Here is a 14,790-nt window from a genome sequence, read left to right as displayed (position 1 = left end):
TATTTGCTGATAAGGCCGCTAATTAGTTATATGCCACTCTCTCTGAAGTGGAAAAGTGAGAGCCTATTTCACAATGTAAATGCTCACTGGTCTTAGTAAATGAATCCATCAGGACCTACTCTAAAATGAGCACAGGGTGACCTTATTTATTGAGGTTCACTTGGAAGAAGCAAAAAGCCTCTACATTTCAAATACACCCCAATGTTTAGGATTTATTTAAAAAAAAAAAAAAGTCTGCACAAAGTCTGGGATTAAAGTCCTAGTGCTAATTGAAAAGATCACACTCAGCACAAAACAGGAAGGATCCTTGAAGAGGGCCTGAACTTGCAGACTCAGCAACTATAGATCTTTCATCACAACTGACATATATGGTGGACACAACTGATTGTTTACATAACCATGTGGCAAGCTGAAAAGCAAGACTTCAGGATGAGAAACCTATTGGCCAGACTTTGCCTTTTGTGTTTCTAATGAGCAATATTGCAGTAAAGACTCCAAGTTCACCTTTGTAATAAAATGCACTATCCAGTCAGGGGGTGCAGTACTTTTAGGATCCATGCACACTGGCTTTAAAAAAGAAAAAAGAAATGCAGATTCTACAAAAGTTTTTTTCCTTTTCTTTTTCTGGTAGAAAAAAAAAACAGTGCTGGTTCACACCAGTGCGTGGTGCGAGATGGCCTGTGATTCACACCGCAACTAACATGCGCTGTCCGTGCAATGCGATTTCAGTCATAAAGATAGTAGGGCTGAATTTGCATCGCATTCGGACCAAACTCACACAGGACCCTTTTTTTGGTCCACACCAGAATCGGATCACATGGGTTTTCATGTCCGAACTGACAGTTTGCACTGCGATATGCAAGCTGAAATGGGGGTGTCACTAACATTGTATTGACACTCAGTTCGCATATGGCAGTGTGAACTGCCTTGCGAGTCGGGTGCAATGCGAGAAACCGCAGTGGATTCACAGGGTTCCCGCATCGCACAAGTGTGAACCAGCACTAAACGCCCATACAAAAATGCTCTAGCAGTGTCCTCCGATTCCTCCTGTATTGAATTATATTGTAACTGTACTCTCTGCGCTCACGTAAAGTGATACGCAAACTGTTGGCGCAATATATATCCAGAACATGAATATACAAGCTTTTCTTAAGCCTAGTGTGATTGGACCCTTACAAACTCTGCAGTTTTAAAATTTAGAGTTTAAAAGCAGAGTTCCAGCCAAATAAACAACTAGGTCTTAAACAAAAGACCACCCCCACCCCCTTGTTTTTGTATATATTTTTTTTGTTTTCTAATTTGTTTTATACCTTTTGAAGTGTACAAATTTGTACTTCCGTTCTAACGCCGCCGCTGCCTTCTGGGACCTGTGCATGTCCCAGAAGACGACGGGACCATTCATAAAGCGCAGCAAGACTCGCGCATGTGCAGTAGGAAACTGTCTGTGAAGCCTGAAGGTTTCACTGCCGGTTTCCCTTATTTGCAATGGCGGCGCCTGCACCCGAGCCAATAAGACGAGTCGGCCTTGGGGGGGCCGACATTGCAGGATCCATGGACAGGTAAGTGTCCTTATATTAAAAGTCAGCAGCTTATACCATATATGGTGGAAATTTCATTAAAGTCAGGCTATTTTGGATTCGCATCTATAATTTTATCTTTTCACTAACCTAGGTGGATTTAATCAAATCACCACAGCAGGTGCTACTAGGATGCCCAGTGGAGTGCCAGGGCACACAAAGAAACTTATATCCATTCATCTTTACTGCATACTGAAAGCACTACTTTTAGTGCAATTTCGGCCTATTCAAATTGAATGGGCTGAAATAACACCACACTGTATGTGAATCGTACATGAATGTGCGATTCACATACAGTGTGAACCAGCCATGAGGGTCTCAAATATAAACACTTCAATCAAACCAGTGAACTGTCAGCCATCAAACATTTTCCTACTATCCCTGGAACAGTGTGATTGAGGATCTGTGCCCCGATCCCAAAATTATAAAAAAGGACAGATAAGCAATACTCCAATCTGCAATGTAATAAAACATTCTATGGTCAAATCTGAGTGAAACTATTCTAAACCCAGACATACAGGAAACATCAGTCTATCCGAGACCTTAAAAATATTTATACAGCAAAGACACACAGGTACATCAGCATTATAGATTGCAATTGTCAGAACTAAAAGACAAAACTTTTTTGTTTAGTTTGAATAGAGTGAAGAAGTATTAGAACCCCGCCAGGTTTTTATTGCCGTCTGTGCCCATTAGGGATATTTATCCTTTCTACTTTCCAGGTGACTTATCACAGAGAGTAAGGGCTTGTTCACACTAGAATGTGATGCCGAAAACCTGTGTTCCATGCACCACATTCAAAGCGCACTGCTCTTGAGATCTGCAAGTGCCAGTGCAATATTAACGACACCCCAAACGCAGTATGTTTATAAAAAAAAATACCGAGGGCCAGTTCACAACAGAACGCGGTGTGGGAAACCCACATTCCATGTGCGTTACCCACACCACATTCAAAGTGCACTGCCCTTTGCAATCTGCAGCGGGTGTCAGTCCAATGTTAATGACACCCCAGGGCAGTACGTTTATAAAAATACTGAGGGCCAGTTTACAGCCGAACGTGGTGTGGGAAACCCACGTTCCTTGCACGTTACCCACACAGTGTTCTAAATGCACTGTAGCGGGTGTCAATATTAACTTAATGACACCCCAAATGCTGGTCACATATGCATCGCATTTGCCCGCATGATTCCTCGTAAGTATCCAAAGCTTTATTTTCGTTGTCACATGGTAAACATACAGCAACGTTTCGGAGCCACGCAGGGCCCCTTAAGCAAGTGATGAAGTATGTTACGAAGCCTAAGGGGCCCTGCGTGACTCAGAAACGTTGCCGTATATTTACCATGCAACCACAAAAAAAAAAATAAAGCTTAGGACCCTTTCAAGGAATCCTTGGTGTGCTGATGATATTTCTTCACTTTGATGGTCCATGGTTTCCAGCCTAGGGTAATTACAGCACCCCGCCTTACTGAACAGCCATTTTCTTGAATATGTGCATGGGGAATATTGCATTTGAATCTGCCTGTGAATCGCAGGGGAACTCGTACCAGTTTCCTATGCAATTCCTAGTATGAACTGGCCCTCAAAAGGAAAACCCTGTATTTTGGGTAGTCAACAGAACAGTAATAGAGAAAATCTCCCAAAGGGGACATTAGTTCTGTTGACGACCACTTTTGGAGGGATTCACTCTGACATCCTGTCTGTGACCGTAAGTGACGTCTCCCCAATAGGACACATATGGCAAAAAAAAAAAAAAAGGGGGTTGTAACTCTCCCGTACTAAAGTTTTGCCTTTGGTTCTATAATAAAGCTGGATACACACTATACAACTTGTTTCGATTTCCTTTAGATTTACCTTCAAACTATGTCGTGCAAGGGCCTGCCTGATTGCATACAAATTGAAAGTGTTTAGGTTTGACCTCATATTATATGGTTTTGGTAAGACTAAAAGAAAGTTGTATCCAGCTTAAAGCGATGATTACGATTTTATGTAGATTTTTTCCTTCAGATTTACCAAAACCATATAATATGAGGTCAAACCTTAAAGCGGTTGTATACCCAGAACAAAAAAAAAAAAAACACCATATAAGGCAAAGGCATAATGAGCTAGTATTGTTCGCATACTAGCTCATTATAAAATACTTAATTCAGAACGAAGCCCCCGCACCGTCTCCCAGTCACTGCCAAGGGAGCTGACATTTTGCCTTGGCGAGTCTTCCGGGTTCGCGGCTCCTGACTGTGTGGTTGGAGCCGCGATGACGTCACTTCCGCGCATCCGGTCCAGCAAGATACCCTGGACCTTTGCCAGACCTTCACTGCGCATGCGCCACTGAATGCAAGGCGAGTACCACCTAAACTGTACATTCATTCATTCATTTTACCTACAGGTAAGCCTTATTATAGGCTTACTTGTAGGTAAAAATGTGCTAAAGGGGTATACAACTGCTTTAAGACCCCTTCACACAAGGCGCTTTTCAGGTGTATTAACACTAAAAATAGCACCTCTCATGCCTCCCTAGTGTGAAAGCCCGAGTGCTTTCACACTAGGGCAGTGCGCTTGCAGGACAGGAAAAAAAGTTTTGCAAGTAGCATTTTTGGGGAGGTGTGAGAGCACTGTAGACAGCACTCCCACACCACAGGTACTGCACGCCGGGCCTTGCACAGAGCCGAGCGCCCTCACGTGCACCCAGGAAAGTGTTGCAGGGTATGCACCTGGAGAGCACGGGAAAGGAGCTCGCGCAAGGCTTGTTCACGAGCTCTACAGCGGGGAACAATAGGAAAGAGAAGCGCTCCTACACCACCCCTGCACATTGAAATGAATGGGCGGCGCTTACGAAGCTACTGAAAAGCACTGCAACACGGGCGCTTTTAGCGCTTTCTTCGCCCGCTAGCGGAGGTTAAAAGCGGCCTGCTAGTGGACGAAAAAGCACCGCTAAAACTAGCAGCGCTTTACCGCTAAACGGACCCACCGCCCCAGTCTGAAAGTGGTCTAATGCCGCGTACCCACGAGCAGAATTTCTGACAGAAAGAGTGCGATGGGAGCTTTTCATCGTATATTCCGACCGTGTGTACGGACTATTTCTGTTGTAAAATTCAGACGGCCTTAGAGAACATGTTCTATATTTTTCTGACAGAACCAATTCCTATCGGGAAAACTGCTCGTCTGTGTGCTGTTCCGACATACCAAAAACGACTTGCTCTGAAGCAAGTAGGAGACGGAAGCTATTGGCTATTAAACTTCCGTTTTCTAGTTCCATTGTACGTCACCACGTTCTGGACAGTCGGAATTTGGTGTGATCGGGTGTATGCAAGACAGCTTGAGCGGAATTCCGTTGGAAAAACCTTCAGTCGTGTCGTGTGTACAGGGCATAAGAGTTTCAATTTGGATGCAATCAGGCAGGCCCTTGCACTACATATGGTAATGACTAAGGCCTTATAGGCTGAAACGCATCAACTGATTTATACAGCGTTTGTTCACTGTGGCTATACAATAAAAGGAAGAAATTTTAAGAGCAACTGGAGTGCGGATCATTTTTTCTACATTACTCTACTCAGCGACTGTGGATCGAGCACCTGGGAGCTCTGCTATCTATGTGGTGTACGGGTAGTAGCACTGACTTTTCCGTTTATACCTTGCACTAGATGGTTTTGGTAAATCTAAAGGAAAAAAAATCAGTGTTTCAATTTGGATGCAATCAGGCAGGCCCTTGCACTACATGTGGTTATGACTAAGGCCTTATAGGCTGAAACACGTCAACTGATTTACACAGGGTTTGTTCACTGTGGCTATTCAATAAAAGGAAGAAATTTTAAGAGCAACAACCGGAGTGCGGATCATTTTTTCCACATTACTCTACTCAGCCAGTGACTGTGGATTGCGCACCTGGGAGCTCTGCTATCTATGTGGTGTATGGGTAGTAGCACTGACTTTTCTGTTTATACCTTGCACTAGATGGTTTTGGTAAATCTACAGGAAAAAAAAAAAAAAATCAGACAACAAAAGTTGTATAGTGCGTATAGGGTCCAAATCACTCCCTCCGAGTCACATCTAAAACTTAGGTGACCCCCGCCATGGTAAAGAGAAGCTCCAACTTTCCGGTATTGATGGACTAGACACCTGTAGAAGTTTGGGACTGCTGAGAGTCCTGGTACAGCATGTGCACAGTGTGCATGGCCCCTTCCCACAATGCATCTAGGCCAACAGTAAATAAAGATTGGAGGGAAGTGGTGGCCCCTGTGTATAGAATGGATCAGGAGCCAGCACTGACATCTCAGGAGAATGTGGAGGGAAACAGGCCTGGCGGGGAGGGGGGTGTGTGTGTGTGTAGGGGACCCCCCTATAACAATAATATCATCTCCCCTCCTCCCCCGGTGTATGTCCCGGCTCTCACCCTCTACTCTCATGGAACTGCCGCAGCTCATCCAGGAAAGCCAGCCCCTTCCTCCGGTGCACGGGTTGGGATTTCGATGTGGACATGGTAGGGGGTGGCCCCGGGTGTCCTCAGATAACCGGCTCTAGAGATGCGGATGGAGCAGGCAGGGCGATAGTCTCTCTCTCACTCACACAGTGACCGTTAATAGGGGGCCCGGGGGTGGTGATGGCCCCCCGCTCCTTCTTCTTCCTTCTCGGCTGCCTCTCAGGAGAGGACGGAGCCAGCGGCCGGCCCGAGCCCGCTCATGGACCGTACAGGAGAGCGGGGGGGAGCCGGGCTAAGGAGGGGGCCACACACGGCAAAAGTTCAGGCCGAGGAGACACCGCGGCCACCAGTAGCTAAACGTTACCGAGCGGCGGCCTCCTCACCGTCCGCTCCCCCCCTCCTCTCCTCCTCCCGCTTCAGCACAGGCGCCCGGCGGATGGTCGCCTCACACGGAGCATGTTGTGCTTGTACTGCCGGGCCGCTGCGGGCTCCCACCGCTCTCCCTCCTCCCCCCCCCCTTTGTGTGAGCGCCTTATACCGGCCGTTGGCCCCCGTGTATGTGTGAGCTGCTCTCCGCCGCCTCCGTCCGCTCTCTCCCCGGCGCTCTCTTCTCACATGTACCCGGCGTACGGGCGGCTAAGCGGCCGCGGAATCGAGCGGCTCCTCACTCTGCCTCAGACAAAAAGATCTCAGGCCGCGGCGGCCACTGCTGCTCCTGCTGCTGGTGGTGCTTGGTGAGGGGGGCAGAAAGCGCAGAACAGCGACCCCTTAGCGTCGGCCGCAGGTACTGCACGCCGGGCCTTGCACAGAGCCGCGCGCTCACGTGCACGAGGGAGTGCGTTGCAGGGTACGCGCCTGGAGAGGAGCCCGCGCGAGAGAGGCTTGTGCGCGAGCTCTGCGGTGCGCGCGCGGCGGGGAACAATAGGAAGGAGAAGCAGAAGAGCTTTAGGGGAGGTGTGCAATTTGACGACAGCGGAGGCAGGCGGAGAAAACAACACACTACCGACCGTTGGGACGGCTTAAGGAACTGTGGTAAAACTATGGGACTGAAGAAAAAAAAAAACTGTACACAGAGAGCTATGTGAAGACTGACATTGCTGATGGGCTCTCTCACGCCTCTATACTCTGAGGCAGGGACCTGGACTGAGCACATGGTCCCAGCTCTGTGTGTGTCTCTCCTGGAGAATGGTGCTATTCAACTACTAATACTGCTTCTTGGTTTGCATTTAAAGGATCCATTCACTCTTTTCCACAGCCTATTGCAATCCATGGGCCTTAGTATATAATAACTGCCTGCCTACCAAGGCAAATTTTAAATTTTTCACATATAGGTTAAAATCTGCATTTATTTTTATTTTTCTGCAAAAAAATTACTTGGGAACCCCCACATAATATATATTTTCTCAAAGCAGAAACCCCGAACAATAAAATGGTGGCTGTTACAGTTTTTTTATATTGCACAATATATGCACAGCTGTTTATTAATTGCAAATTTTAAAGAAAAAATACGCTTAACTCAATTTATGTATGCACAAACGCCAATTTTTCAGTAAAATATAACATATGATGCTGCATTTAGTAAATAGATAACAAAAATGTCCAGATTTAATCTACTGCCGACCGCTCACAGTATATACCAGTGATGGCAAACCTTGGCTCCCCAGATGTTTTGGAACTACATTTCTCATGATTCCTGTGCAATGTAGCTGAGCATCATGGGAAATGTGGTTCCAAAACATCTGCGGTGCCAAGGTTCGCCATCACTGGTGGGTGGGAAGGGATCACCACTCCAGGTGGATATGTGGATTAAGAAAGAGCTCAGGCATGTTCGCACCCTCCACGTGCAGAGCCCGCCAGGAAGTCGGCACAGCGCTGCGCTAATAACAGGCAGTGAGACATTTTCCCGATGTGTGGCTGCAGAGATCAGGAAATGTCTCACTGCCTGTGATTAGCGCAGCGCCGTGCCGACTTCCCGGCGGGCTCTGCACGTGGAGGGAGCGAACACGCCTGAGCCCATCCTTAATGTGGAAAAAAGACTCTCCTCAGAATTGGAATACCAGGTGCAGGCTAAGCATATAGCAAATGAGGCAAGGAAAAGTTCTGGACCGCCGCACTCCGGAATATAGCCTTTATTATAAAAAAACAAAAAAATACAAGCCACAGCAGAAAATGGGACAAATGAGCTGACGCGTTTCACACTTAACAGTGCTTAATCATAGCTGCTTCACTGGTACATACATACCTCCCAACATTTTGAGATGGGACTGAGGGACACCTTTTCGCAAAAGTATGTAGGCATAGCACCCATCCCCTGCCATGCCCCTTTAAAGGACAGTTGGGAGGTATGGTATATATACTGTGAGCGGGCAGCATGCACAATCACATACATGTACATGACAGCCTTCTGGGTTTCGGGGCATGCATGCACGTGATCCATGCTGTGATTGGACACAGTACGAGTTTGGCAGCAGATTTCAGCCAATGATTTTAGATGAAACCTGCTGATTGGCTGTGTCCAATCACACACAGAATTCTATGTTTACAAAAACGAGAAGAAAAAGCTCTGTATCAAAAATGATTTAAAAAAAAATGTCATTTGGGTGCAGTGTTGTATGACAGCCCTATTGATCATTGTATCCCTAGAATTCATAAAAATAGTCTTTAGAAATCCATCTAGCAGTGGTATGAAAAATGTATATGACAGATTTATGTATGTGTCTGTAAGGTGTAGCTAAATCTGTCACAAGCATCTCCTGCATAGTGGTGGAGTTTAACAGGCAGATACGCTATTCTGAGAAGTTGGGAAAATGATGGAAAGCATCAGATATCAGTTCCAGAGGAACTTAGCCCTCGTTCACAGCTGAGAGTTGTGTAGCTTGAAGCTCTGAAACACTCAAATGCCAAAATCTCATGCGTTTATATTATTTATGCCTGTTCACATATAGGCGCTCAGGCACCTGTAGTCTGAACATCAAAAAAGGTACTTTAGCTGCTTTTGAAACAGAATGGTGCATTTTTGTTTCCATAGACTCCAGTGGGAATGCCCAAAAATAAGGGTTTTTTAAGCCAAAACAACCATCACTTCATCCTAGCAACTATCTTTCTGTTGGCTAAAATGAACTCTCCAGCCCAATTATGCCTGATAAACACATACAGAAAAATTGCTCCAAAATTGCCTGTAAAAACCCTGACCTAGGTCCCGTGCACACTGGGTGTTTAGCCCCGATGTATGTGGCCTCGGTGTTTAGTGGATGCCGGGCTGGCAGCCTTAGGCCTAAGGGGCAAGTCCAATCAAGTGGCCCTTTGAACCATCGAATCAGCTCACCATCCATGCCCACCTGTTTTTTTAAGGGCTATTGATGTTATGAAGCAAGACAAATATGATACAATGTGGTAACATCATTTATTGTTAATAGCAACAAAGGAGCTTTAATAAAAATAATGCATCACTGCAGCCTCATCAGTGCCCATCACTGCAGCCTCACCAGTGCCCATCAATGCAGCCTACCAGCTCAGCCTGATCAATGCCCACCCATGCCACCTCATCAGTGCCCATCAGTGAAGCGTCACTAATTCCCATTAGTGCAGCCTCATCAGTGCCCATCAAAGCAACCTCACCAGTGTCCATCAGCTCAGCCTCATCATTGCAGCCTCAACAGTGCCTATCAGCTCAGCCTCATCAGTGCAGCCTCATTAGTGCCCATCAATGCAGCCTCACCAGTACCCACGCCCTCCTGGGGGGGTGATGCTCCTGCTCCTGGGGTCAAGTTGTTTGAGTCAGTCACATGCGTCCCGCCTCCCTGGTGCACCCTACCTCTGCCTGCCTCCAAGACTCTGGGAGTTGTAGTTTCCTCAGCAGTGCTCACAGTTCTTCACCACCCCCCCCCCCCCCCTCATTCTGCACAATTCCCCCCAGTTTGCCCAATAGGGCAGGAGCAACATCAAGATTACTGGCAGCAGCAAAACTGAAGCAAGAGGCACTAAAATAGGAGGGTCTAAATATCCTCCCAGCAGTCAACATCAGGTGAAGAGTGATTACTGAGGGCTGCTGGAAGACACCTGCTGGTTGACACTGGAATTGCAATCCTCCGCCCAGAGAACCACAGTGCTAGCAGGCAATCCAGGTCCTGACATCCAGTTTGCATAAGGCCTCATGTGTAAATGCAGCCAAAGATGTGACACTATGACTATGACACTATTTACTAAAGGCAAATCCACTTTGCACTGCTAGTGCACTTGGAAGTGCAGTCGCTGTAGATCTGAGGGGGTTATGCAAGGAAAATAAAAAACAGCATTTTTGCTTGTACATGATTGGATGATAAAATCAGCAGAGCTTCCCCTCATTTCATAGCTTCCCCTCAGATCTACAGCGACTGCACTTATAGTGCAAAGTGCATTTGCCTTTGGTAAATAAACCCCAATGATTACAGGAGCGACACAATTAACAATTTACTCCAACATGGAAGGGATCATATTTACCGCCACTTTCCTGAGGTGAGGTTTCTTTTTAAACCAAATTTGTAGCAACAATAGCACTATACAGTAAATGTGTTCAAAGTAAGAAAGTTGAATTTATCGTGTGATTGGGTACTAATGATGAAAATGTGGCAAGGGTATCCCAAAATTAGCACAAAGCTTTTGACTACAAATATGCAAACAGAAATGTGTTGCAATTGCTTTACAGAATCACCCCCTGTGTCTTCTACCACAATATTTTTCATCTATAATGTGTCCCTCTTTCTTACCCTTGAATGGTGGGAAATGTGCAAGCTTGTCATCAGTAAAGTTGGGATCCGCACACTTGTTTCTGGTCAGCGACTCAAACTATTAAAACATATGGCTCAACAGAATAACCAACAGACAATTGTCATTTTTTTAAAGGAAAGTTTAAAGTAGTTCTAAAGGCAAACAGTTTTTTTTATCTTAATGCATTCTCTGCATTAAGGTAAAAAAAAACCTTTCTATGTCTTCCCCCCCTCCATAAACACTTACCTGATGCTACTCTCGATCTAGCACTGTGCCTACTGGCAGTCCTGCTCTCCTCTCTTCAGGCATTCAGGGGATTTACTTAGAGCAGCTGGAGCCATTGGCTTCTGTTGCTGTTATTGAAATCCTATGAGGAGGAAGTGGGGGTGGGGCCAAGCTGTGCTGTGTATGTCTATGAACGCACACAGCCCGGCTCAAGAGCACACCACCACAAGTGCCCCCAGAGAAGAGAAAGAGCAGATGGCGCTAGGGAGGAGAAGGTAAAGGGCTGCTTCGTGCAATACCATTGCACAGATCAGGCAAGGTAAACGTTTATTATTTTAATAAAAAAAATGTAGCTTTACAATCACTTTAAGTATGCAAAAGAAGTGTTTTCACACATTCAGAGTGGTTCAGTAGAACAGCTGTTCTATCAGTGGATTTTTTTCAAATAATTTTAACCACTTAAACCACTAATTCTGCTATAGGCTGGGCGGGGGTTTCATTGTTCAGAGTGGACATCATACGCCGTCCTTCAAAACAAGCCGTTCGTGCGAGCCCCGGGGGAGTCCCTTGGACACACCGCATCTCCGATCATGTTAAAGAGCCTATGACGTAGGCTGTGTCCAATCACAGTTGTTTACAGTGTAAGTAGGAAGGGCTGGTTAACGGCATTCCTCTGCTTACATGAGAAGAGGAGAGCCAATAAGCAGCTTTGTTCAGTGGGCACATGTGCAATGATTATCAGTGCAGCCCCAATAGTGATACCTGTCAGTGCTGACCAGTGATGTCCACTAGCGATGCCAATCAGTATTCACCAGTGATGCCAATCAGTGCCCATCAGTGATACCTGTCAGTGCCCATTATTTCCACCTATCAGTGCCCATAAATGCTTCATATCGGTGCTGCATATTAGTGGCTCATCATCAGTGCACATCAGTGAAGGAGAAAAGTTACTTATTTACAAAATGTTATAACAGAAACTAAGAAAAGCATTCTTTCATTTTCAAAATTTTCGGTCTTTTTTTCATTTGTTTAGCAAAAAATAAAAAAACCCAGTGGTGCTTAAATACCACCAAAAGAAAGCTTTATCTGTTTTAAAAAAAACAATGACAAAAATTTTGTTTGGGTACAGCGTTGCATGACCGCGCAATTGTCACTCAGAGTGCGACAGCGCTGAAAGCTGAAAATTAGCCTGGGCAGGAAAGGGGTAAAAGTGCCCAGTATTGAAGTGGTTAATACATTTTGTATTATTATTCATAGTGTCATGTATATCATGATTACCAAGTATTCCCAAGGTTTAGGGCTTGTTCACACTATCTCCATTGATCTATGAAGGTATACACAAGGCACATACTGTAGAAAACAATTGTTTTCTATGTGCCATGTGCAGACCATAAATCTGTGTCAAGGTGGTTGCGGTGCACTGCATAAAAATGTAGACATGCTGCATTTCCTACACAGCACACTTCACTGCGCTGCTTGTCACCACAATATGCTGTGCTGCAGTGCATAAGATTGAAGTATTGTTTTGTGACACTTTAAACCTACAATAAAAAACATTGCAAGCAGACAGACCTTAAGGCTCGGTTGACACTGGATGCCAATGTGGGTTGCAGCAGGGGTCCTGGTTCACCGTTTCAGGTCCGATTTCAGCCTGAATTTTGGGCTGAAATCGCACCTGAAACGGACCAAAAGAAGCACAGGACCTGGTGCATATCTGCACTGGAGCCTCATCAGAGATATGTGAACCGGCTCCATAGAGAGCTGGTCACATTCTCATGCTATTGCAAATTGGATGCAGAGATCCCGCATCCAATTCGCAATACTGTGAACCCGGCATTAGGCTTGCTTCACACCTATGCAGTTTGATTTTGATCTGTTTCCGCAGTGCTTTTTTGATGTGTTTTACATTTTTGATGCTTTTTTTTTTCTTGCCAATTTGTTAGGCAGTTTCAAAAGGCAATCGTGGTGAAAAAGCACTACATGCTTTTTTGCAGCTTCTCCATTGAAGTCTATTGAACCAAAAATGCACCGTTTTTGAACCAAACAAGCATAGGTGTCAACCGAACCTTATTGCTGAAGAGACATGCGGGGGGGAGATTTACTAAAACAGGTGCACACAGAATCTGGTGCAGCTGTGTGTTATTAACCAATCAGCTTCTAACTTCAGCTTGTTCAATCAAGCTATGACAGTAAGCCTCCATTCACATCGGCGTGATTTGACATGCAATTTAACAGGTCAAATCACATTTCAAATCGTAGCCTATTGCCGGCAATAGGGGTGTCCCAATACTTTTTGCACTACTTTTGGTGACTTCAGGTGCGATTTCAATAGACGCCTGTGCATGAAGCCGCACTCACCCTCGAAGTCGGACTGAAATGCGGCTTAGAAATTGTGCAAGTTCAGATGAACTCGCACAATTTCAAAGCCGTGTACAGTGTGAACGAGGGCAACCTAGAACCTAGAAGCTGATTGGTTACTATGCACAGCTGTAGCAGATTCTGTGGGCACCAGTTTTAGAAAATTTCCCTCTGTTATGTCTCTTTTGCAATAAGCCAAACATACCTGCCTGTTCGCAGTCTCCTGTAGAATGTACACTGCGCTACACATGCACAGCTCAGCAGAAATTCCTGGCATACTGTGGTGGTGCGGGAGTGAATGACTCCCATGGGCATGAGTGGGAGTTACATGATCCCCCAGCTGCCATGCATCTGAAAAAAGCGCAGGGATCTAACAGTTGTATTGCTGGAAGGTGGAGGTGAGTATCTGCAGACTTTGGCTGTGTTTTTTAAAAAAAGGAGAAAAAAAGGTGACTAGTGCCTTGTGTTATAAGAACATAAAGCCACACCCATACACTTTTACCCCCTTCCTGACCAGGCCAATTTTTAGCTTTCAGCGCTGTCACACTTTGAATGACAGTTGCACGGTCATGCAACACTGTACCCATATGACATTTTTAGAATTTATTTTCACTCAAATAGAGCTTTCTTTTGGTGGTATTTAACCACTTGCCGACCAGCCGCCGTCATTATACTCCGACAGGTCGGCTCGTTCCCACAAATCGCTGTAGGTGTACGTCAAGTCCTTTAAGAGCCATAGTAGGCGCGAGCCCGCTGCACGACGGGGGGGACCCGATGCATGTGGCTAGCGGCCGCGATGTCCGCCGGCCACCCACAATCGTGGGAAAGAGAGCCAGAACGGGGATCTGTCAATGTAAACAGACAGATCCCCATTCTGACAGGAGAGGAGAGAGAGATCTGCCATTCCTAGTGATTAGGAACATCAATCTCTCTCCTCCTCCTGTCAGTACCATCCCCCCACAGTTAGAAACACCTCCCAGGGAACACATATAACCCCTTGATCGCCCCCTAGTGTTAACCCCTTCCCTGCCAGTGACATTTACACAGTAATCAGTGCATTTTTATAAATTTGATAAAAGAAAATCCCAAATTTCGGGTTGTTCCCAGAAAAGTAATAGAGGGGAAATCTTCCAATACGGACACAAGTTCTGGCGACCTGGGGGTCCCCAAGAGATTCCCCTTATTAGCAGGGATTTCCTGTCACTTCCTGTTTGGCTATGGTACAGGAAGTGAAGGTAAATCTCCCCAATGGGACACAGATGGAAAAAATAAACCTCATAGCGGTTATAACCCTCCCTTACTTATCCAAAATGAAGAAAAACGTTTTGCCTAGAGTTCTACTTTAAATCCATGGCCTGGTATGAAGATGCCCTTACAGTTGTGTACGTTAGCAGTGGCATGTTGGTATGCCTCAGGGCTGTACATTTCTCAGGCTCTATAGCAATTGCTAATCCACCTCTGCCAGCCACT

At 45.7% G+C, this 14,790-nt stretch overlaps 1 protein-coding gene across 1 annotated transcript in view; it reads right to left on the bottom strand.

Moving 5' to 3' along the window:
• Nucleotides 1-6,767, bottom strand: part of ARID2 (AT-rich interaction domain 2) — a 140,309-nt gene extending 133,542 nt beyond the window's left edge. Inside the window, exon 1 of the mRNA XM_073619956.1 lies at nucleotides 5,965-6,767. Within this exon, the coding sequence (XP_073476057.1) occupies nucleotides 5,965-6,050 (86 nt within the window). The 5' untranslated portion in view covers nucleotides 6,051-6,767. The remainder of the gene's footprint in view (nucleotides 1-5,964) is intronic.
• Between the last annotated feature and the right edge of the window lie 8,023 nt (nucleotides 6,768-14,790).

Source organism: Aquarana catesbeiana, linkage group LG03, assembly GCF_042186555.1.
Source record: "Aquarana catesbeiana isolate 2022-GZ linkage group LG03, ASM4218655v1, whole genome shotgun sequence".
In the NCBI taxonomy this organism is placed as follows: domain Eukaryota; kingdom Metazoa; phylum Chordata; class Amphibia; order Anura; family Ranidae; genus Aquarana; species Aquarana catesbeiana.
The sequence above is the reverse complement of the archived record's forward strand: the minus strand, read 5'-3'. Positions and strand labels throughout refer to the sequence as shown.